General features: G+C 40.7%; 1 protein-coding gene and 1 pseudogene across 2 annotated transcripts; one reads left to right on the top strand and one right to left on the bottom strand.

The window, feature by feature from the left end:
- Nucleotides 1–246: 246 nt before the first annotated feature.
- On the bottom strand, nt 247–13,322 carry PCYOX1 (prenylcysteine oxidase 1). Its single transcript, XM_079791858.1, has 6 exons — nt 13,144–13,322; nt 11,850–12,056; nt 10,660–10,834; nt 4,911–5,122; nt 4,418–4,567; nt 247–3,936 (listed from the first exon to the last, which is right to left on the bottom strand). Exons 1-6 carry the CDS (start codon nt 13,253–13,255, stop codon nt 3,278–3,280), a joined length of 1,515 nt encoding a protein of 504 aa, XP_079647984.1. The 5' UTR covers nt 13,256–13,322; the 3' UTR covers nt 247–3,277.
- A 758-nt stretch (nt 13,323–14,080) lies between these two features.
- LOC307111647 (elongation factor 1-alpha 1-like) lies at nt 14,081–15,459 on the top strand (annotated as a pseudogene). Its single transcript has one exon. The product of its transcript is annotated as an elongation factor 1-alpha 1-like (transcript).
- Nucleotides 15,460–22,508: the final 7,049 nt, after the last annotated feature.

The following is a 22,508-nucleotide window of genomic DNA, read 5'->3' as shown; positions in this document are numbered from 1 at the left end:
CTCTTTCTTATAGAACTATACCTGGTTAATACTGATTTTTTTTCCCAAAGGTTTTTATGCATTAATATAGAAGGATGCCTTTTTCCCATCTTTTAACATTGAATAGAGATAAAAGAACCTGCAAACTGAGTAGGTTTCTTCTGAAACATTAATTGTAATTTTCAAAATTCTTGTAGTGACTTTGATATACTCTGACTTTTCCAAGCACATCTACATTCCGAGTAGAGGACAATAGAAAACAGGAAGTAATGATGTTGCTGTTTATTTTGAACATAAGTGGGAAAATATTTTGAATACAAGAGCTGAAATAGAACCCAGAGAAAAAATAATCCAGTGTATTGTTCTTTGTGGAGTAGTGATAATACTGCCCATAATACATTCATCTAGTTCAAGTATTAGAGTGCACAAACTGATGAAGGATATATTACACATGATTGTATATCATAAATCTAACTTTATGAAACCTAACAAATACTTAGGCCTGCTCTTTTTGTGATTTGGTAGAAAGCCTACAAATCTTGAGTCCCTTTGAAACTGTAGAGAATGGGGTACATAAGGTATTTGGAAAACAACGCAGTGGATGGCTTATATGTATCTCTAAAATGGTATTCCTACTTATAGGAAATGTGGATTGCCAAAGAACAGCTAGAGGGATCAAACCAACTTGAGAGTTGGTGTGATGTCCAACATTTTACAATTTTTTCCATTTTTATCCCAATACATTTTAAATCTTCACGGAAGTTGATAGGTTTGATGTTTTACAACCACATAGAGCTGAATTGTAGAATGGATTTCTCTCTGTGTGGTTCCTAGACCAGCAACATCACCTTGTAACTTAGAAATGCAAATTTTTATATGCCACTCCAAACCTATTGAAAAATTCAGGTGAGTCCACTGCATATTCAAGTTGCAGAACTATTTCTCATCCTGCCTCTGCATCATTTTTACCAGACTCTTCTGTAAAAAGATGAGTAAATGAGCTGATATTTTTCAACCAATTAAAAAATTATTCTTTAATGCTGTAACTGTATTAAAACTAATATGCTTGATATACAGATGACCTGTTTTGCTCTTGGAGGAAGCAATTTCCAACAGATTTCCTGTTGGGAAAAATTCTTATAAGTAAAAATAGATCACATTGCAAAATAAGTCTACAGATGATAAATTAGTATGTACCAGTGCAGCATATACATTCTACATATTGTCTTCATTAAAACAATATGGGGGAAAATAACATTCTTATTTTAAAAATAAAATTAGAAAAAAGCTGACCCTTTGATAAACTAATATTTTTTAACAGTACATGTTAACTTTTTGCAGTGACTGAATTCACAAGCTTTTACTTGTTCTATCCCTATGGACAGTCATTCATGATCTGTTCAGTAGTTGTAGAACTATCCCTATGAACAGTCATTCATGATTTGTTCAGTAGTTGTAGAACTGGTTCTCAAGTTTGGCTGCATATTAGAATCCCTTGGGAAGCTTTAAAGTCCTACAGGTGATTTCAAAGTGTAGTCAAGGTTGAGACTACCATCTTTAAGATTTCAGCAACCAGTTTCTCAAAATGGTGCCGTAGCTTAAGAAGTTGGAACATATGCTGGATTTGATCAAGTGTAGTGTCATTCTGAATGTCCTACTCATGTCAATTGCTCTAGAATAATCTCGGTTGCCTCTGCTGTTAAACTGTCAATGCTTTCTCACTGAGAATTCATTCTTCACAAAATGAATCTGCTTTGATTATAGATTGAATTTCTTGTGACTTTTAAGGCACTACAAACCCTTTAGAGACATTTCAGTTGCCCAAATCAGTGATTCTCAACACAGGTTGCACATTAGGAACTTTCAAAAGCTACAATGGTGAGGTCCTATCCTGTATTAAATTAGAATCTCTAATTGAGAGTGGGGGGGTCTATCTGTATATTTTAAAGTTCCATAGGTGAGCCCTGGCCTGTATGGCTCAGTTCATTGAGTGTTGTCCATGCACCAAAAGGTCACTGCTTTGATTCCTGGTCAGAGCACAAGCCCCAGTTGAGTCCAATCCCCAGTAGGGGGCATGCTGGAGGCAGCCAATGAATGATTCTTTCTCATCATTGATGTTTCTATTTTTCTCTCCCTCTCTCTTCCTCTCTGATATCAATAAAAAATATTAAAAGAAAAAAAGAAGTAAAAATATATAAAAGCTCCATAGGTGAGGTTTTGATAATAGAATGCCAATTTCTTCACATCAATAGCCTATATTTGCTTTTCATTTTACTGGAGTTTTTGTATGACATCTTAAAGTTATACTACTCAGACTTCTGAATTTCATTCCTAAAAAAAGGCAGAAGCAATCAAAAGAGTATCATTCTAAAAATCAAGGCTTAAGTAATGGGCACATTTACTTTGAAAATGGTATAAATTACTAAAGCCAGGCATAAGATACCAGCTCCCATAGCAGATTTCACTATGTGACTAAAGATCACAACCAGCTGTAAGCACAAATGAACTAGTCCCCAACCAAAAGGTATGTCTTTAAGTTCTTCCTCAAGTGTTCAGCTTAAAATGCTCTAAAGTTTTGTTCAAAATCCAAGGCCTCACCTCTAGACCTATGGAATCAGACTCTCCAGAGGAACTAGGGAATTCCACATGTTTGACAAATTCCAGATGATTCTTATGATCAGACAAGTTTGGAAAACACTGTTGATGGGCCTTAAAAGAAGAGTTACAAAATTTTGGAGCAGGCTCTCTCTGGAGCACACCCATGCGTGCATCTTTACTTTTCTCTCCTAAACTCTCTCTCAGGCATGCATCTTTACTTTTCTCTCCTAAACTCTAAGGGTCCCCACAAGACTTGCAACCGGGGAAGCAATGGGCAACAGCAGTTCATCCAGGACTAACACCCTGAACCCGTCTCCAAGGCCCCTTTATTCTGACTTTTCAGTGAGCTAACAGCAGTTCTGCCTTGGCTCACTTCTATAACGTTTCTACGGAACCAAAGCAGAGTACCACCGAGACTCTCTCCTTTTGCTTCTTCTACCCTAAGTCCTTTGTTTCACAGTCCCCAGCTTTAATAAATGTACTCTGAAAATTACACACACATTTTGGAGATGGCATAAATACAATAGTTACACCTTCACACTTAGACCTTTGTATTTTCCCATGACTCACTGGGATTACGCTTGTTAAAACAATGATAATGGCAAAATATCTGATTCAAAATCATCTCTGCTCAGATTGTGTTCTTTTTTGCCAGTGATATTCCATGTGGAACCAGGAGGGGGGAAATGAAAGTGTTATCTCATAGTTCAGTTTTCAGTTTCTCATACAAATCCTCTTGGTCAATCATATCTGTGTGCCCGTTCCAGCGATGATAGGCAAGGAGAGCGGCATTGTGGGCTGCAATGGCACTCATTTCCATGGCACTTGCTGCACACTCCATGCCGTTGAGGTAATAAAGTCGATCATGGAGTATGATGGAGGGGCATTTCTCTGGAGGCTTATAATAAGGATATGCATGCCACTGCTGCTTCACAGCATATTCATAGGACAAAAAGAGCTTTAAAAGTTGCTCGTTAGTAAGAGTTTCCGGGGAAAAGGTCTTCCAAACAAAAGCTCCATCTGTTGATGGTTGAGGATTATTATTTTCTCTTACAGAGGACACAATTCCAATGCTATTGATAAACAAATGTGAATTATCAGTGGTTAAGATTGTACTGAGACCAAGTTCATCTAAAGCTCTGGAGCTAAAAGAAGATGAATTCAACTTCCCCTTAATAAAAGTTGCCACTATTTGTTGGTAGTGTTGATGGAATTCCTCAATTGGAGGATCAAAGTTGAGAAAAGTTATATTGGACATTTTTCGATTCAATGGAGTGGCCACCAAGACGATGTCATAAAAGTCTGAACGGGTCTCAGATCCAGTTTGGTAGACCACTTCATACATTTTTGTGGGGTTTCCTAGAAGAAATAAGGAAGCATACATTTCTTTAGTGTTTCTAACATACTATGTTTTATGCCTCCTAAAAATAATTCTATATCTTCTTAATTGTTTATAATCCTAAGGAATTAAAAAGTTTATTCAATGAATGCATAAATAAGTGGAAAAACAATTTGATGTTTCTATCTCTCTCTAAAAAAAAAAAGACTTTTACCTATTAGGATAACTGTCCCAAACTGAGGCCAATTTCCTACTCATAATAAAAATAATACAAGTACAAAATAAGGAGATTTTACTTTTGAGAATGAAATTTTTTAAATCCAAGGAATCATGCCACTGTACTCGAGTACATTTAGGAATATTTCCACATGGTACAACACATACAATTTAAAATCCCATCATTTGGAACTGAGTGAGAAATGGAGGAAGGAGGTTTTTCTCCCTGAGCAATTACTTTCTACAGGGGAAATCAGGAACAATAAAATAGAAATTCAAGCTCACCTGTCTGCTTGGTTCTTGTTTTCTCTATGTACATTACTGAGCCAGATATAAGGTTGCTTTTGGAAGCCTGAAGGAGCCTTGAACAAACAAGTTTATTGCCACCTTCTACTGCCCAAAGGCCAGAATCAGCACCAGCTAGTGACACTGCCCCTGTCAGCAGCAGGAAAAAATGTGTTTTAATTCTAACTCTGTAAGGAGCCTCCACCCACTCTCCCTTCCCAATTAGGTGAGTTCTGCTCCCAAGGTCTCCACACATTGCCAAATGGCCGCTGGGGGCAAAATTTCCTCCAGGTGAGAACCATTCAACTAATGAAAACTAAGGACACTCTCCCCATAAAAATGCACATCTACATTTACACAATTTTGCCAACAATGCCTGAGGTTTCACAGAGAAAGGTATCTTCTCCAACTCATGGCTTAGGTCAGAAGTAACCATAACATCAGGTATGCCCCTTGCGAACCAGTTCTATAACCTTTCCAAGCATTGGCTTACCTACAAAGCCATTGATGTCCATGCTTTGGCCGTAATTGAGCCTATTGATGGGAGCAATCATTTCATCAAGGAACTTCTCAGAGAAACCTGCTTTCTGTAAGGTTTCAAGCAATGTCCGGTTAAGCATTCCAAGGAAGTCGTCCCCTCCTAGAGAATGTAGTAAGTTTTCTACACTACTGAAGGCATAGTCATGAGACTGGTAGCGGTAGATCCTTTTAAAAAAGAGAGAGAAATGACCATTAAACATCAAACAAGATAGGGGCAAAGGGTGCATAAGTAAGGGAAATAGCATCATAAGAATCACTGATTTTCATGTTTCTCTTTGATGGGTTCCTACTTATCACTCCACACCGTGAGCGGGGCGGGCACAGTCAGCACATGGGAGAGGCAGCAGTGGGAGCGGGGAGCTCCCAGCAGAGAGGGGACCAGGGGCCACGGTGGGAGGGGCCAGGCGGGGGTGCAGAGGATGGGCCAAGACCCGCCCCTGTGCCCACTGCAGCCTCGCAGCCTACAGTTCCTTTCAAGGTGCATGAATTTGTGCACTGAGCCCCTAGTGCTCTACATATTACTCCCTAATATGGTACTCCCTCTTCCCTCCAACTGGAATACAGTTCCCATTCCTAAACAGAGAACAGCTACACTTCCTTCAGAGCTTGAATCACATTTCCTCTGCAAAGTCTGGCCCAATCTCTCAGTCCACAGTGATATCATCTCCCAAAATCCCATAAAACTTAGCACCTATTAGGGTAGCCAAAGGAGGTACACACAAGGCCAAAAGTGGTAAGGAATTATACATTTATTAGGTCATCTGGAAAACCAGATGGGCTGAGCTCCAAAATGGCACCAGCACCCAAGGATGGGGAGTCAGAGGTTTTAAAGGACTCTAGGCGGGCTTTTTCGGCAGGGAACTCTCTGGGTGGGTCTGGATCCTGGGAAAGATAACGGTCTTAGCAAGTGGAATGTGATCTAAGTGAAAGGGAAGGTCGGTTGTGAAGTGATCTAAAGGTCAGTTCCCAAGGGAGGGGGTATCGATTCAATTATTTGATCAGTCCTAACAGCATCCCTGCCACTCATGCCTCTCATTCAGCACTTAGATACAAATTGTATGATTTAATTTTCAGAAAATACCACCTGACATATCTCTGTACTTTATGGACTTAAAAGAATGTCCACATAAATTAGTTCATACAGTAATTCAATACATAATTTTTCAGATTCCAAGTGATACAAAAATGAGAAAGACATGGTTCCTTTCCTTCAAGGAGCTTACAGTTAGGAACAGGTAATAAGGCACATGCACAAATATATAAAAAAAGGAAGAAATAAGTGCCAAAGAAATATCTTGATCAGTGATCAAGGGAAGAGAGTTTTACATTAACTTTCTTCTCCAAAATAAACTGTAAATTTTTAGAGAGCAGGGGACAATGTCATATCCATTTTAATATTACCTGCTGTCTACCAGTGTACTGTACAAAATGTTGAATAAATTTTTGTGGGGAAAAATAATATAAGTGCCAAAACTGAGAACCTAAATAACTCCTTCCCGACGTATCATTTGACCTCTAGGTCCTAGGAACTTGGAAAAAGTAGGATGAACTGAGTTCTTTTAGAAAAATAACAGACTGATTATCTCATAAAATGAAGAATGGTTAATGTAAAGTGACCAGTGGCTAATGGTCAGCATGACAAAAATAACATGTGATGTTATAAAAAATTATTCCCGACCCGGCGGCATGGCTAAGTGGTTGAGCACTGACCTATGAACCAGAAGGTCACAGTTTGATTCTGGGTCAGGGCACATGCCCAAGTTGCAGGCTCAATCCCCAGTGTGGGGCATGCAAGGAGACAGCCGATCAGTGATTCTCTCTCATCACTGATGTTTCTATCTCTCTGTCCCTCTCCCTTCCTCTCTCTCTCTCTAAAAATCAGTAAAAACATATTTTTTAAAAAGTTAGACATGTGAGTAACTGGCAGTTTCTGCTAATCAGATTGCTCATACAGCTCTTTTTCTTTTCAAACTACATTTGTATAACTCTTAATATTTATTCATTCATTTATTCACTCAACTATTTATGGAGCATCAACTTTGATTCAGGCAATGTTCTAGGTGTCACGGATGCAGAGGTCAGTCAACACAACAGAGGAAAAAAAAAACCCTGCCCTAATTGGACCTTGTGTTCTAGTTAGGGAAACAGGTAATAAAAACATAAATAAATGTGAGGAAATTACATACTTTAGAGGATGATAAATATTAAGGAGGAAAGTAAATCAAAAAGGAAGATTAGGCCCTTGGCCAATGTGGCTCAGTTCACTGGGCACTGTCCCGTGCACCAAAAGGTTGCCAGTTCAATTCCCAGTCAGGGAATCAACCAATGAATAATACATAAATGAACCGAACAACAATGCAATGTTTCTTTCTCTCTCTCTCTCTCTCGCTCGCTCTCTCTCTCTCTCTCTCTCATTAATAAATAAAATTTTTTTTTAAATCAACTAGTGAGCCCTAGCTGGTTTGGCTCAGTGGATAGAGCGTAGGCCTGCAGACTGAAAGGTCCCAGGTTTGATTCCATTCAAGGACACATGCCCAGGTTGCAGGCTCAATCCCCAGTGGGGGGCATGCAGGAGGCAGCCAATCAATGATTCTCTCTCATCATTGATGTTTCTATCTCTCCCTCCCTCTCCCTTCCTCTCTGAAATCAATAACATATATATATATATATATATATATATATATATATATATATATATATATTTAAATCAACTAGTGAATGCATGAATGGGTGGAGCAACACCCTTTTTCTCTTGTCTCTAAAATCAATAAATTTTAAAAAGGAACAAATTATACATACAGGTGGCACTGCATCTGATGCCACTGGAACTGGATTTTCCTGCTGAGTGTGTAGCACCATGACACCTACCTTCTCTAAAAAGTGACTGCCTATCTCTACACAAATTCTACTTATTTTCTTTTTTTTTTTTAAGTGTTAGAAATTTTATTAAAGTTAACACTCCACAAGGTCATACAAATCACTGAAAAAATTCCAGGCATACAAACTATCATCTCTGTTAACGTGCCATCTTTCATCTTCAAATGTCAAAAATGAACTTGTTTTAATGATACAAAAAGTCTTTAGAAAGTCAAATCCACTGTCCATTTGTATTGAGTAAGAAACCTGTTGTCTTCATTCATTTCATGAAATCCATTTTAAAAGAACCCTGTCTTGTTATATATTATCACAGCACTGTTGTATTTCCCACTGTGGACTGCCAAGTTGATTTCTCAGTGGTAGGATCCATTTGGAACTCTTCAAGCTGCCTGGGTATAAATGCTTCCACCAATATCTATTCCCCTGTACTGGCCTTTTAGAGATTCTATCTCAGGATTCACCTTTTAGCTATATAAATTACAGACTTTCCCAAAGATTTACTATATCCTCAAAGAGAAAACTCCAGTCTCAGTCTTCAAAATGGTTTGTCTCAAATAAAAAAGCTGTATTTGTTCAGAACTAAATTTAATTTTAAGCTCATAAGTTAGCAGGTCCGAACACAGCTGATGGGAGCTCAAGGTCACCCAGAGGATTCCCCGGTTGAGCAGCAGGCCTGCCGGCTCATGGTGCCTCTGCCATGGGATCCAGGCCCTCCCGGCACAGCTCTCCACTGGTGGCCCTGTGACCAACTGCAGCGAAATGCTCCATCCCCTACTCTACCCTTCCTCCCTCCCCTTGGCCACCCCCAGCCGCAGGTCTCCGTGCCTCTATATGTTTTCTTAGTTATGGATTTATTGCTTGTTGCTCTACTAAAATGTGTATTCTTTGAGGGCAGGGACATGTTCTAGGTTGTACATCCTCGGGACCTAGAATAGTGCCAGGCACTTAGCAGGCACATATGACATGTAATTTTTACCTTTTTAATGATCATTTCATTATATTGGAATAGTCATAGTAATGAAATATTAATAACATTTATAAGTTCAATATCTCTAGCATCTAGTAAACCAACCTGGGGTGGGAGGTGGGAGTGGGCTAGAAGGGGTCAGTGGGGGGAAAAAGAGGATATATGTAATACTTTCAACAATAAAGATTTAATTTATTTATTTATTTATTAATTAAAAATAGTAAACTAGCCCTGGCGGGTAGCTCAGTTGGTTAGAGCATCATTCCCATAGCCAAGGTTGTGTTTCCATCCCTGGTTAGGGCATATACAAGAGTCAACCAATGAATGTATTAATAAGTGCAACAACAAACTGATCTCTCTCTCTCTCTCTCTCACATCAATAAATAAATAAATAAATTTTAAAAGTAAACCAGCATAACGGGGAGAGATCAACCAAAGGACTTGTGTGCAAGCATATGAGCCTAACCAGCGGTTAAGGGCAACAGGGGTGTGGGGGCATGTGTGGGGAGGGGTGTGGGATGGGGATAGGGGGATGAGGACAAATATGTGATACCTTAATCAATAAAGAAATTTTTTAAAAAATAAAATAAAATAAAAGTAAACCAGCATAAAAATTAGCACATGCCAACAGCCTTAAAAGAAACAGGTTGCATTTTTCAAAATTACACTGGTTATCTTATGTTATTTTTCCCAATTACCAAAGCAATGTGCGTTCATACACACAGACAATTTTGAAAATACAGAACATAAAGAAAAAAAAAAAGAAAGAAAGAAAAAAGAAAAAGAGGCACTCCCAGGACAGTGCTGGAATTTATTATCTTTTTTTTTTTTAAATATATTTTATTGATTTTTTACAGAGAAGGGAGAGGGATAGAGAGCTAGAAACATCGATGAGAGAGAAACATCGACCTGCTGCCTCCTGCACACCCCCCACCGGGGATGTGCCCGCAACCAATGTACATGCCTCTGACCGGAATCGAACCTGGGACCCTTCAGTCCGCAGACCGACGCTCTATCCACTGAGCCAAACCGGTTTCGGCTGGAATATATTATCTTAATTTAAATTCTTAGGGCACAGAACTGATACCCTACCTCAGATGTCTGGCTCACTAAAACATCATGTCACAATTAAAGTCCACTTTTCTGATCCTTTCTACAAGCTCTTGCACACATGGCCTCACTCATCTGATACATAACACCAGCACAGTGAAGTGAATAAGAGTGAGGACTAGAGTCAGCCTGCCTGGGTAGAATCTCTGGCTCTACCACTAATAGGTGGGTATACTTGCACACTTGAAACTTCTCCATGCTCCACCTTCCATATCTGTAAAAAGAAGCTAATAAATCGTACCTACCTAGAGAGCTGTTATGAGAATTCAAGTTAACATTTGTAGAGCTTTTAAGAGTATCTCTAGCAATACTAAACAAGCATTTGCAAAATACATTTTCAGAAGCAAAAATAAGCTACCCTTTTAATTTCCAAGTGGGTAAATGGTCTGCGCATTTTATACAAAACTTTTTGCCTGCCCTGGCCGGCTTGGCTCAGTGGATAGAGCACTAGCCTGCGGACTGAAGGGTCCTAGGTTCGACTCCGGCCAAGGGCACATGCCTGGGTTGCAGGTTTGATCCCCAGTGGGGGGCTTGCAGGAGGCAGCCAATCAATGATCCTCTCTCATCATTGATATTTCTAACTCTCTCTCTTTCTCCTTTCCTCTCTGAAATCAATAAAGAAATATGTTTTTAAAAAAATTTTTTGCATAACAAATAAGCCTTCCAGTTAGGTAGAGAACTGTTCCAAGAAACCATAATTCCTAATGATCATCTAAACAAAAGGTTAAATGGAAGGGGAAAATATTACCTCATAAACTTGTCTAATATATCCTCTACCCACATGTGCATTCGCAGGGGCTGAAATCCATACTGCCAAATTAGTTTAATTATGTTAATTATAAACCAGCTGCTCTCCTCAAACACCAGAGTATCTCCGTTAGAGACCCCTATTAGGCCACCAGAACTCTGAATAGTAGAGAGACCTGCAAAAACAGAGAAAGGGTAGCCAAGTCAGTAGTTTCTATGCTGATCAAATGAAAGGTAATCTGAACTTTTTGGGGACACTCTGAAGTGAATGCCGAGCTTCCCCTTGTTCTCAGGAGATATACCAAAGGAGCACTATCTTTAGAATAAGTGATATGATACACTCACTACACTGTCCAAAAGCAAATTCTCTTAAAGAGGGGGGTCATGCAGATATATCAAAATTAGGCTGGTTATTTTTAGTCTGGAGAGACTAAAAAGTCAAAGGAAAAAGCCAGAGTATCAACTGAATTCAACTTAAAAACAGACACGGCAGACTCGAATCTTTGCAGCATAAATTGCTCCTGGCATATATTTGCCCTCATAGAGAAAACTCAGGAAGCATCCACGGGAGATATGGAAGGTAGCTAAGGGAAAGGAGGAATCCTAGTCCTGTGCAAATACCACTTTGCATAACTGGGTATTTCAGATAACTGGAAGGAGGCCAATATTACCCAATATTCCTTGAGAAAAGAGCCTGCAGAGGCTTGCCAGATTTCCCTCACAACCTGTCCAGCTTCTATGCTGGTAGGGGAGTAGTCAAATTTCTGGTTTCTAAGCACATGTCTGTACCCATAGCTGTGTGAGTGACTTTAAGCCAGACACAAGCCTCTGAGTCTCATTTCCCCCTGCTATAACATGAGCTCACTAGGTTTCTGCTAACTCAAACCATTCTTGGATTCAACAGAAACCCACAGGTTGAAGAACTGACAACAGCAACCATCCCCATCCCCCCCCAACACCATGGCTGTAATTCCAGATAACTTAAGATACTGATAACTAGTGTCCCATTACAGGAGAGTGCCTCCTAACTAAGGCAGTACCAACTGCTAGAAGGAAAGTGAGGAACGAGTTTCACCAACTTGTCTGTGAAAGACAATTAACAAAGTGGAAAAGTTTCAGTTCCCTATCTGATAAAAATATCCACGGATGGTCACACAGAAAGCTGCGCAGCTCGAAGACCAGATTACATACCCAGGTCCTTGACAAAACGCTTCATGTGCAGATTTAAAGGGTGGATGATAGAACCTCCTGCTTCATATTCTTGCCCCTGTAAAGTAATGGTGGCCAGGCGGCCCCCCACCTCTCCTCTTTCAAACAGGTCAATCTTCACATCTTTCCCAAATTTCTGCCGCAGGTAATAGGCTGCTGAAGTGCCACCAATTCCAGCTCCAATTATGGCTATGGAGGGAAAAAAGGAAGTTTATTTCACTCTTACCAGCTTTGTGGGTTTTGTTGTTTTTGAAAGGCCATTAAGCAATAACAGATGTTACTGAAGGCTATTATGAACAATTTAGGGAAGCCTGGATAGGGGAAGGCCAGTAAGAGTTGCAGTGGAGAAAAAAAAAAGAGTTGCAGTGAAGATAGTATTCTGAATCTGGACACAAACACTGACCTCCGACAAAAGTGGCAGTAAATTAACTTGCAAACTGACATTAATTCGCCAGATGCCCAAAGATTCTCACAGTTCTTTGTGGAGACACCAATGGGCCTGCACAACCTTTTTTGTGCCCAACTCATGGGAACAGAGGAGATGGGTCTGTCCAGCATACATTTTAAACAAAGTGGCCGCCATTTTTGCCTAGATTTGTTGTTTCATTCGTGGAGACAGGATAAGGACCCCAAAGAGCAGTTTTAAAGGGAATAAGAAACAAAGCAGAGCAAAAACGAACAGGAAGCAAAGACACAAAACGACTGAAAGTAGAGAGAGTGGATTATTTCAGCTGTGTAGTAATCCTGGGCAGGGAAATTGTGCAAGCCAGGGGCCTCTGAGAGCAAGCCTGCTGCCACAAAGCGGGGAGGGGAAGGGGGTTTCACCCTATTAAGGGGAGCAGACGGGGTCAGCTGGTTTTCACCGCTCGATGTGCTGAGTCGGCGTGCGCCTGTCACCTGCAGGGCGTAAGCGGCCTGTCGCTCTAAGACAAACCAGAAGACTGGCCTCCCAACGGAGCAGCAGGGGAAGGCGGCGAGAGGGCGCACGGTCTCCCTCTACCACCAGGCTTCCGAGACAGGGGCTGCAGGGACGCTTGGAAGGTGCCTGCCCGCCCGCTTGGGTCCCCCTCCCACGGCCCATTCCTCAAGTGGGCACATTTCCACGCCCGCTCTCGGGGGGCACCGAAAGCGACACTGAGACGCGAACCCGGCAAGATCCCAAGCGCACAGGGCTCGGCCCGCGCGACCCAGTGCGGGGCCTGGTGCACCAGGCAGCTGCCGCCCGGCGCAGGGCGCACTCCCGCCCCGCCTTCCGCGCCGCCCCAGGGTCGCCTACCGATCCTGTCCGGCGGGGCCCGCGGCTCGGTGCTCCCGGGACACACCCAGCTGCACAGCAGCAGCCACAGCCCCAGAAGCGAAGAGACGAGCTCCCCCGCTGCACGGCTCATGTCTCCCGGACCGCGGCACTCGGGAGACCCGGAGCGCCACACTGAGCTTCAGCTCGCGGCTGCGCGGCTGCGTGCTCCGCCCGCCCCGCCCCCCGGCGACCCCGCCCCCGCCCCGCCCCCTCACCCCTCACCCCGCTTCCGCCCAGGTTCGCCCCTCGCCAGCTCCCTGACACCTCAGTTCCACCCATCCCTTCCAGGAACTCCAAAAAGTCTACCCTACTTCAAGGAGACACCAAAGGCACCCAGCTCACCCAGCTCTCCTTCCTTCCCATCTGTTTGGATGAAACACCTTATTTCTTCACCAAGGTCCTCTTCTGTCCCTTTAATCACTCCCTCCCAAACAATGCACACAGCTAATCCCTGTCTGAAACAGACCAGTGGAGCTTCAAATACTTACTGATCACTATGTTCCGGGGATTTGTTGGGTAACAGATGAATGGGTAAATGATGTTATGTGAAAGGGAAAATGAGGGCGACCTGGGATGGGCTCCAAGGTGAAGGAAGTGAAAAATAGTGTACCCATATATATGGTGGAACATTAGGCAAAGCATTAAAAAGAATCTAGGACCTGTAGCTATTGTCCTGGTATTGTTAGGTGAGAAAATTGGTGGCTGGGTGAAGGGTACTATACGATCCCATTTCCGTAATTAAAATACCCCACCCATCCAGACACCCAAAAAGAAAATAAAAATCAGTATATGAATATGAAGAACAGTATAGGTGGAAGGAAAATAAGTTGTATAAAAGAAAGGTTGAAGCTTTTTCACAATAGGTTTGCCACCAGAACACAGATGTGATGAAAACCATTACTAAATCAAAGCCAAAATGGGAAAGGAAAAGACTCATTTCAACTTCGTCATGAGTGAACAGGTAGATTCTGGTAAGTCTACCACTACTGGCCATCTGATCTATAAATGTGGTGGGAACGACAAAAGAACTATCGAAAATTTTGAGAAGGAGGCTGCTGAAATAGAAAAGGGTTCCTTCAAGTATGCCTGGGTCTTGGATAAACTGAAAACTAAACATGGGTGTGGTATCACCATTGATATCTCCCTGTGGAAATTTGAGACCAGCAACTATTATGTGACCACCATTGATGCCCCAGGACACAGAGACTTTATCAAAAACATGATTATAAGCACATCTCAGGTTGACTGTTGCTATTGGTGTTGGTGAATTTGGTTGCTATTGGTGTTGGTGAATTTGAAGCAGATATCTCCAAGATTGTTGCTATTGGTGTTGGTGAATTTGAAGCAGATATCTCCAAGAATGGGCAGATCGGTGAGCATGCCCTTCTGGCTTACACACTGGGTAGGAAACCACTGATTGTTGCTGTTAGCAAAATGGATTCCACTGAGCTGCCCTACAGCCTGAAAGATATGAGGAAATTGTTAAAGAAGTCAGAATCTACATTAAGAAAATTGGCTACAACGCTGACACAGTAGCATTTGTGCCAATTTCTAGTTGGAATGTTGACAACATGCTGGAGCCAAGTGCTAACTTGCCTTGGTTGAAGGGATGAAAAGTCGCCCGTAAAGATAGCAATGCCAGTGGAACCACAATGCTTGAAGCTGTGGATTGCATCCTACCACCAGCTCATCCAACTGACAAGCCCCTGTGTATGCCACCTCTAGGATGTCTATAAAATTGGTGGTATTGGTACTGTTCCTGTGGGTCTATTGGAGAATGATGTTCTTAAATCCAGCATAGTGGTCATCGTTGCTCCAATCAATGTTACACTGAAATAAAGTCTGTTGAAATGCACCATGAAACTTTTAATGAAGCTCTTCCTGGGGACAATGTGGGCTTCAATGCCAAGAACGTGTCTATCAAAGAACTCCCTTGTGGCACTCACCATTGGAAGCTTCTGGCTGCTCAGTTCATGTGATTATCCTGAACCATCCAGGCCAGATTAGTGCTGGACATGCACCTGTGCTGGATTGTCACGGCTCACATTGCTTGCAAATTTGCTGAGCTGAAGGAGATTGACTGTCATTCTGGAAAAAAGCTGGAATATGGCCCAACGTTTTTTAAATCTGGTGATGCCGCCATCATCGATATGGTTCCTAGCAAGCCCAGAGAGCTTCTCTGACTATCCTCCTCGGGGCCGTTTTGCTATGGGTGTCATCAAAGCAGTGGATGAGAAGGCAGCTGGAAGTGGCAAAGACAGCAAGTCTCCCCAGAAAGCTCAGAAGGCTAAATGAGTATTATCCCTAATATCTGCCACCCCAGTCTTAGTGGTGGAAGAGCGGTCTCAGAATGGTTTATCTCAATTGGCCATTTAAGTGTAAAAGACTATTAATGATTATAATGCATCATAAAACCTTCAGAAGGAAAGGAGAATGTTTTGTGGACCATTTGGAGTGTGTGTGGGGGGGGGGGGGCAGCTTTTAAGTTATTCGTTTTTAAAATTAGTACTTTTAGTACTTTTTTTAAAAATATATTTTATTGATTTTCCACAGAGAGGAAGAGAGAGGGATAGAGAGTTAGAAACATCGATCAGCTGCCTCCTGCACACCCCCCACTGGGAATGTGCCTGCAACCAAGGTACATGCCCTTGACCGGAATCGAACCTGGGACCCTTGAGTAGGCAGGCAGACGCTCTATCCACTGAGCCAAACCGGTTTCAGCTAAAATTAGTACTTTCTAATGGAAACAACTTGACAAAATCTGTTGCAGATTTTTTTTTTTTTGAGAGAGAGAGAGAGAGAGAAGCATCAATGTGAGAGCAAAACATCTGATTGGCTGCCTCCTGCTGCATGCCCCCTACTGGGGATGGAGCCCACAACTGGGGTATGTGCCTTACCCAGGAATCCAACAGGCAAACTTTCTGTGCACAAACAACTGAGCCAGCACATGGGCCAGGGCTGTCACAGAATTCTGAGACCCATTAAAACAATGAGAAACGTGTGTGTGTGTGTGTGTGTGTGTGTGTGTGTGTGTGTGTGTGTGTGTTTAATTTATTGATTTGAGAGTGAGAGAGGAAGGGAGGAAGGGAGGGAGAAAAACATTGATTTGTTGTTCCACTTATTTATGCATTCATTGGTTGATCAAACCCACAATGTTGAAACTGGGTGGTTTTTGGTCAACACTGTAACTTTCTATGTACTACTTAAGTAAAAGACTTAAGGGTTGCCCATAATCTATGTCTGATGTTATATCTGCTGATACTTTAGAACTGGATAATTCTGTTAATGTTTTTTCTGGGTGGGAACTTTGCTTTTTTCCACTTTGTCTTAAGGGGTGGAATCTGGTTACATAGCAAAAGCTATAGAAGGGGTTCTATTGGTGCAACACTAAATAAGGTTAGGACAAATAAGCAAAGAATAACTAGTTTATAAAGGTAAAATTCTGTTATATTAAAGTCCATAGGTTGCATATAAAATGTTGTAGTTACATCAATATTGAATAAATTTGTTGGTATGTCAAATTTTAGTTGAATGTGAATTCATATTTACAAATACTGAGGTAGTTTAAAGAACCTAAAATGAGTTTTAAAGAGTATTGAGCACTGTCTTGCTACAGTTAATTGTGTCCAGATTCTAAGGAAAATCAATCATACTGGAAAGAAAAGTTGAACTTGGAGAAAGGAAGTAGAAAATTCAGTGCAAAAAAAATTAATTTACTGGACAAATATTTATTGAGCTCCTTCTAAGTGGCAGGAAATATTCTAGGTGAATGAGAAAAATCAGTGAATAAAACCAATTTTTTAAAATATTTATTCTAATGAAGCTGACATTCTAGTGAAGGGAGACGGATGATAATTAGAGTATATAAGTAAATTATATAATATATAGAATGGGGTATGAGGAATAGGAATGGATTGCAATTTTATTTTTTTTATTATTATTATTTTTTTAAACATATTTTATTGATTTTTACAGAGAGGAAGGGAGAGAGAGAATTAGAAACATCGATGAGAGAGAAACATGGATCAGCTGCCTCCTGCACACACCCCCACTGGGGATGTGCCCGCAACCAAGGTACATGCCCTTGACCGGAATTGAACCTGGGACCCTTCAGTCCACAGGCTAAGGCTCTATCCACTGAGCCAAACCAGTCAGGGCTGGATTGCAATTTTAAATATGATGGTCAGGGTAGTAGGCCTTATTAAGTTGGATGCCATTTGAACAAAGCTTGGAGCAAGTGAGGGGAGTGGACCAGGCAAATATCTGGGGAAAGAACTTTCCAGGCAAGAAGAATGTCTGGCTGGTGTGTTTAAGGAACAGCAAGGAGGCCAGTGGAGCAGAGTAAGGAAGAGAAAGTGGAAGTGTTAATGGAACAAGATGCAAGTCATACAAGAAAGAAACACTTCTACTTACTAGTAAGAACATGAAAATACAAAGATTAAGTCCTCTTTTTTAAATTTCTTTATTGATTAAGGTATTACAAGTGTCCTTATCCCCCCATTCCTCCCCCAACCCCCCCCCACCCATTAAGTCCTCTTTTGCACTACATCTAGAAATTACAAAGAAAGAACTAAACTATGTGTGTCTTTTACTTTCCTATTTTCTTTTCTTTTTTTTTTTTTACTTTCCTATTTTCAAATTACATTATGCCCACAACATCTCAGTGCATTAAGCCTACTTACTAGGCCCTCAATTTCTGTTGGTTGATTAGAATTGGCCATGTAAATCACCTTAACAAGTATCATATTTGGAAAATTTCATTTCTGCTACTGAAACCTTGGAAAAGAATTTACTGAAAGGACACAGTGAAGAGATAGTGTAAAAAGCTTGCAAAGTGGGAGAAGTGGGAGGTGGATCAAAGGCTGTCTTATTCTGCACTCTTGGCCTTTTAAAATAATACTGCTACTGAATGAAATTCAAAAAGATTTTTTAAATATTTATTTATTTTTATTGTTTAAAATATTACATACGGTATGTCTCCTTTTTAAAAAGTTTCTTTTTAATCATGGGGGGAAATGTTACCTCATATATGACGGGTAATAATAAGGTAATAAAACAAACATTTATTCAAGAGTGTTGCTTAAAAAAGCAGTCTCCCTAGGAAGCAAAACACTAAGATTCTCTCCTTCAGCAAACTCTAGCCCAGCTTCTCTCCGAGTCGAGTCTTCCTCTTGACTAGGCCTCAACTTTGGCCTATAAAGATGAAAAAACAACTGACAGTTTCTAACAGCTCAAAGCAGCCTCCTTGGGATAACCTTAGCACCCTTAAAAGTGCCTGTCTGAGAAAACTCAAGGTTCCCAAATTATTGAATGCTTGTCCCACCCAACACATGAAGATAGAGCCCTGTGTCACAATCCCCAACACCCCCACCCCCATCCCTTCTTGATTTTTGTGACCTTTTACTTCCCTGACTTTACTGGCCCCTGCTCATCTCCCTCCCTATTTCTTCATTCTCCCTTTAAAGGACCCAGTCACTTCTGTGCAAATCGAAGTTCAGTTCAAAACAAAAAAATAAAAAATAAATAAAAAGTTCAGTTCACACTGCACTCTTTTCCCCATTGTAATAGTATATTATGATTACAATTTAAACTTTAGTGTCTGGCTTTGTTTATCTTTGACAGCACTCAAATCTATAATTCTGTCTCTGCTCCGTGTCTTTTTTCTTCTTTGAAACTACCTTGAAGAAATTCATTTTTATACCATCTTACTTCTTCACATCTATTTCTTTCTTATTCTAAATAGTCTACATATTAATTCTGTCTTAGACAAGACAGGAAATTCAAAAGTGATATAAGAAAATGTAAACATATTTGACTACATAAAAACATTTTAAGATGGCTAAAGAGAGAATTTTAATTCTACAGAAATAGAGTAATCAGTTATAAAAATATACATACCAGCCCTAATTGGTTTGGCTCTGTGGATAAAGCATCAGCCTGCGGCTTGAAGGGTCCTGGGTTCAATTCCGGTCAGGGGCACATGCCCAGGTTGTGGGCTCGATCCCCTGGGGGTATGCAGAAGGCAGCAGATCAGTGATTCTCTCTCATCATTGATGTTTCTATCTCTCTCTCCCTCTCCCCTCCTTTCTGAAATCAATAAAAATAAATATATATATATACGTACCAGAATGCTTATTGCAACATTGTTTGAAAAAAAGGAATAACTTGAATGTTCACCAATACTATTTATGATTATTTACACAATTTAGCATTGAATAAACTGTGACACATTCATTCTATGGAATATTTTGCAATTATTTTTAAAATTAAATAGATCTGTATTAGTTGAATTGAAAACATCTATAATGTACGTTTAAGTTAAAAAAGAAACTTGCAAAGTAATATCCATAGCATAACCACATTCTTTTAAATAACAAAAAATAAACAAGTACTTATACACATGTGCATCTGTATGCATATAAAGTAAGATGTGGAAGCTTATAGACTAATCTATTAACATTAATTACCTCAAGAGAGGGAGAATGAGGGAATTATTAACCTTTTCTTATTTGCCTATTTTGTTTCACTTGTCTCAGTGAGCATGTACTACTTTGACAACTTGAAAACTTTAATCAAGTTTTCAACAAAACTTTATTACTAAATATAATGTCCTATATAATAAAAGGCTAATATGAAATTGACCAAACGGTGGAACAACCGGTTGCTATAATGTGCACTGACCACCAGGGGGCAGACACTCAACGCAGGAGTTGCCCCCTGGTGGTCAGAGCCGGGCTCACCAGTGGGCTCATGTCTGGCAGTGGTGGGAGCTTCTCCCGCCTCCTCTCCTGCCTCCACTGCAGACAAGCGGTAAAAAGCAAGGGGTCCTGGACTGCAAGAGTCCCAGACTGGGAAAGGGATGTCTGACTGCCAGCGAGGGGTCCCAGACTGCTAGAGGGCGCAGGCCGGGCTGAGGGACCCCCTCCACTGCACGAATTTCATGACCAGGCCTCTAGTATAATAAATGAAACAATATTTAATAGAGTTTTTAAAGCCCTATTAAATACTTCTGCTATATCCATACAATGGAATTTTATTTGGCTAAAAAAAGGAATGAAGTACTGATGCATGCTCCAACATGGATGAACAAAAAAGCATAGTGCTAAGTTAAAGAAACCAGTATCAAGAAACCAAGTAACAAATGACTACATACATTACTGTATGATTCCATTTACATGAAATGTCTAAAATAGGCAAATCTATACAGTCAGAAGATTAGTGGGCTGCAGAGTGGGGTGGGATGGGGAATAGGGAGTGACTGCTAATTGATAAGGGTTTCCTGTTTGGGGTCATGAAAATATTCTAAAATCTATAATAATAAAAGCATAATATGCTAATTAGACTGGACAGCCGAACAACCTTCCAGACATCATTCTGGATGTCCTTCTGGATGAAGCCGCTGCAGCGGGGGCCGAGGCAGAGGTGGTTAGGGGCGATCAGGCAGGCAGGCGAGTAGTTAGGGGCAATCAGGCAGGCAGGCGAGTGGTTAGGAGCCAGCGGTCCCAGATTGCCAGAGGGCACAGGCCGGGCTGAGGGACCCCCACCCCCGAGTGCACAAATTTTGTGCACTGGGCCTCTAGTTGATTATAATGATGGTTGCAAATCTCTGTGAATACACTAAAACCACTAAACTGTACTTTAAATGGAAAAATTGTAAATTATGTGAATTATATAAAAAAGCTATTAGCTTGGCTGGTGTGGCTCAGTGGTTGAGCGAGACCCATGAACCAGGATTGATTCCCAGCCAGGGCACATGCGGGGGGGGGGGGGGGGGGGGGGGAGAGAAGGGGGGAGGGCGCGGGGGTCGTAGCAGGCTCGATCCCTAGTAGGATCTTGCAGGAGGCAGCCAATCAATGATTCTCTCTCATCATTGATGTTTCTATCCCTCCCTTTCCCTTCCTACCTCTGAAATCAATAAAAACATATATTTTTAAAAAGCTGTTAGGAAATACTATCCACCATTAACATTTGTTTTATTCACCTTCAAAAAACTATTTTATATCTTTAAATAAAATCCAAAAGATGTGCCACAGATTCCAAAGACAAATCCAAAAGTATCATAGTCTAAAGGAACTACTTCAAAGAAGACATCACATTTTTGATGTGCACAATTGCCTATGATTAAGAAATATTTCACATAACTTATTAAATGCAATACAAAATGCCTAATTAGTACACTAAACCACATTTCAGAGCCCTTATTTTTCTGCCTCCCCTCAAAGAAAACTAAAATTTATATATCTTCTGACTCATTTGGTTTTAGAGTTCTTATGGCCAATTTGTATTAAATAATTATTTTAAAAATATTTTCCAATGTACATTGAGTATGCCATAAAAATGCAAATAAAAAGAAAAATTGGGCAATGATCTATAAAAATTTTCCTTGCTCTCAAAAATCTGGTCAACACAAGACAAATTCTTCTAATGAAATTCTTACTTTTTAAAAAATAGGTATACATTATAGCTTTTTATTATTTTAATTAAAATTATTGGAGTGACACTGGTTAGTAAAATTGTATCCACCACCCAAAGTCAAATCTTCTCTCACCATGTATTTGATACCCTTTACTCTTCACCTCCTCCCCCTTCCTTTTGGTAACCACCATACTATTGTCTATGAGTTTTTGTTTGGAAACTCGTACTTTTTAAAATAAAAAGTATTTTAATTGAATCTGTAATACTATTAACAATAAAAATATATTTTTAAAAATTGAGACTTTTCTATACAGAAAAAAATAGGAACAGCCATTCAATTGTATTTGGGAAGATACATTTCTTATATCAACGAAAAACGGCAGGTTATAAACTCTCAGACTTTTGTTTTTAAATAAATAAACAAATCATCCTCCTCTGGGATGGAATGTTTGCTTTCATTTAGTCCTCTAAGATATTTCAGCAAGCTCAACACCCACGAGCGCCGCTGGTGTAGTGGTATCATGCAAGATTCCCATTCTTGCGACCCGGGTTCGATTCCCGGGCGGCGCAGTCTCTTTAACTCTCGCTACGAGATAACTTGAGTTTATTAAACCTTTCCTTTTCCGGAAACATTTACAATTTTTAATTTGTATGAAGATGTTTATGTCATAATTTACTGTTGAAACATTCGAATCTGGAGAGGGCAGACAAAAAAGTTTCAAAAAACAAAAAGCAAGTCCTGAAATAGTTAAGCCTTACGCCTGCGCAGTCGGAGAAATTCCTACCGTCGGGTGGAGGGGCGTCTGCGCAACAAGTGAACCTATGGATTGAGGAGCCGCTTGGCGGCCGGAAGGTTGAAAGTGCAAGATTATTCTGCGCATGCGCGGTCCGGGTCACTTCGCTGGCTGCTCTTAGGCTCCCGGCTCGCC

This window comes from Cnephaeus nilssonii, assembly GCF_951640355.1.
Source record: "Cnephaeus nilssonii genome assembly, chromosome: 15".
Taxonomy (NCBI): domain Eukaryota; kingdom Metazoa; phylum Chordata; class Mammalia; order Chiroptera; family Vespertilionidae; genus Cnephaeus; species Cnephaeus nilssonii.
This window is presented reverse-complemented; position numbering and strand designations above follow the sequence as displayed.

What these genes read in the sequence shown, in the direction of transcription:
- PCYOX1 (XM_079791858.1), bottom strand. Translation starts at nt 13,255, where the DNA reads ATGAGCCGTGCAGCGGGGGAGCTCGTCTCTTCGCTTCTGGGGCTGTGG. An exon ending in GGCCCCGCCGGACAGGATCG is followed by an intron (nt 12,057 to 13,143) that starts GTAGGCGACCCT and finishes TTCCCTCCATAG; the next exon opens with CCATAATTGGAGCTGGAATT. An exon ending in AACAAGAACCAAGCAGACAG is followed by an intron (nt 3,937 to 4,417) that starts GTGAGCTTGAAT and finishes TATTTCTTCTAG; the next exon opens with GAAACCCCACAAAAATGTAT.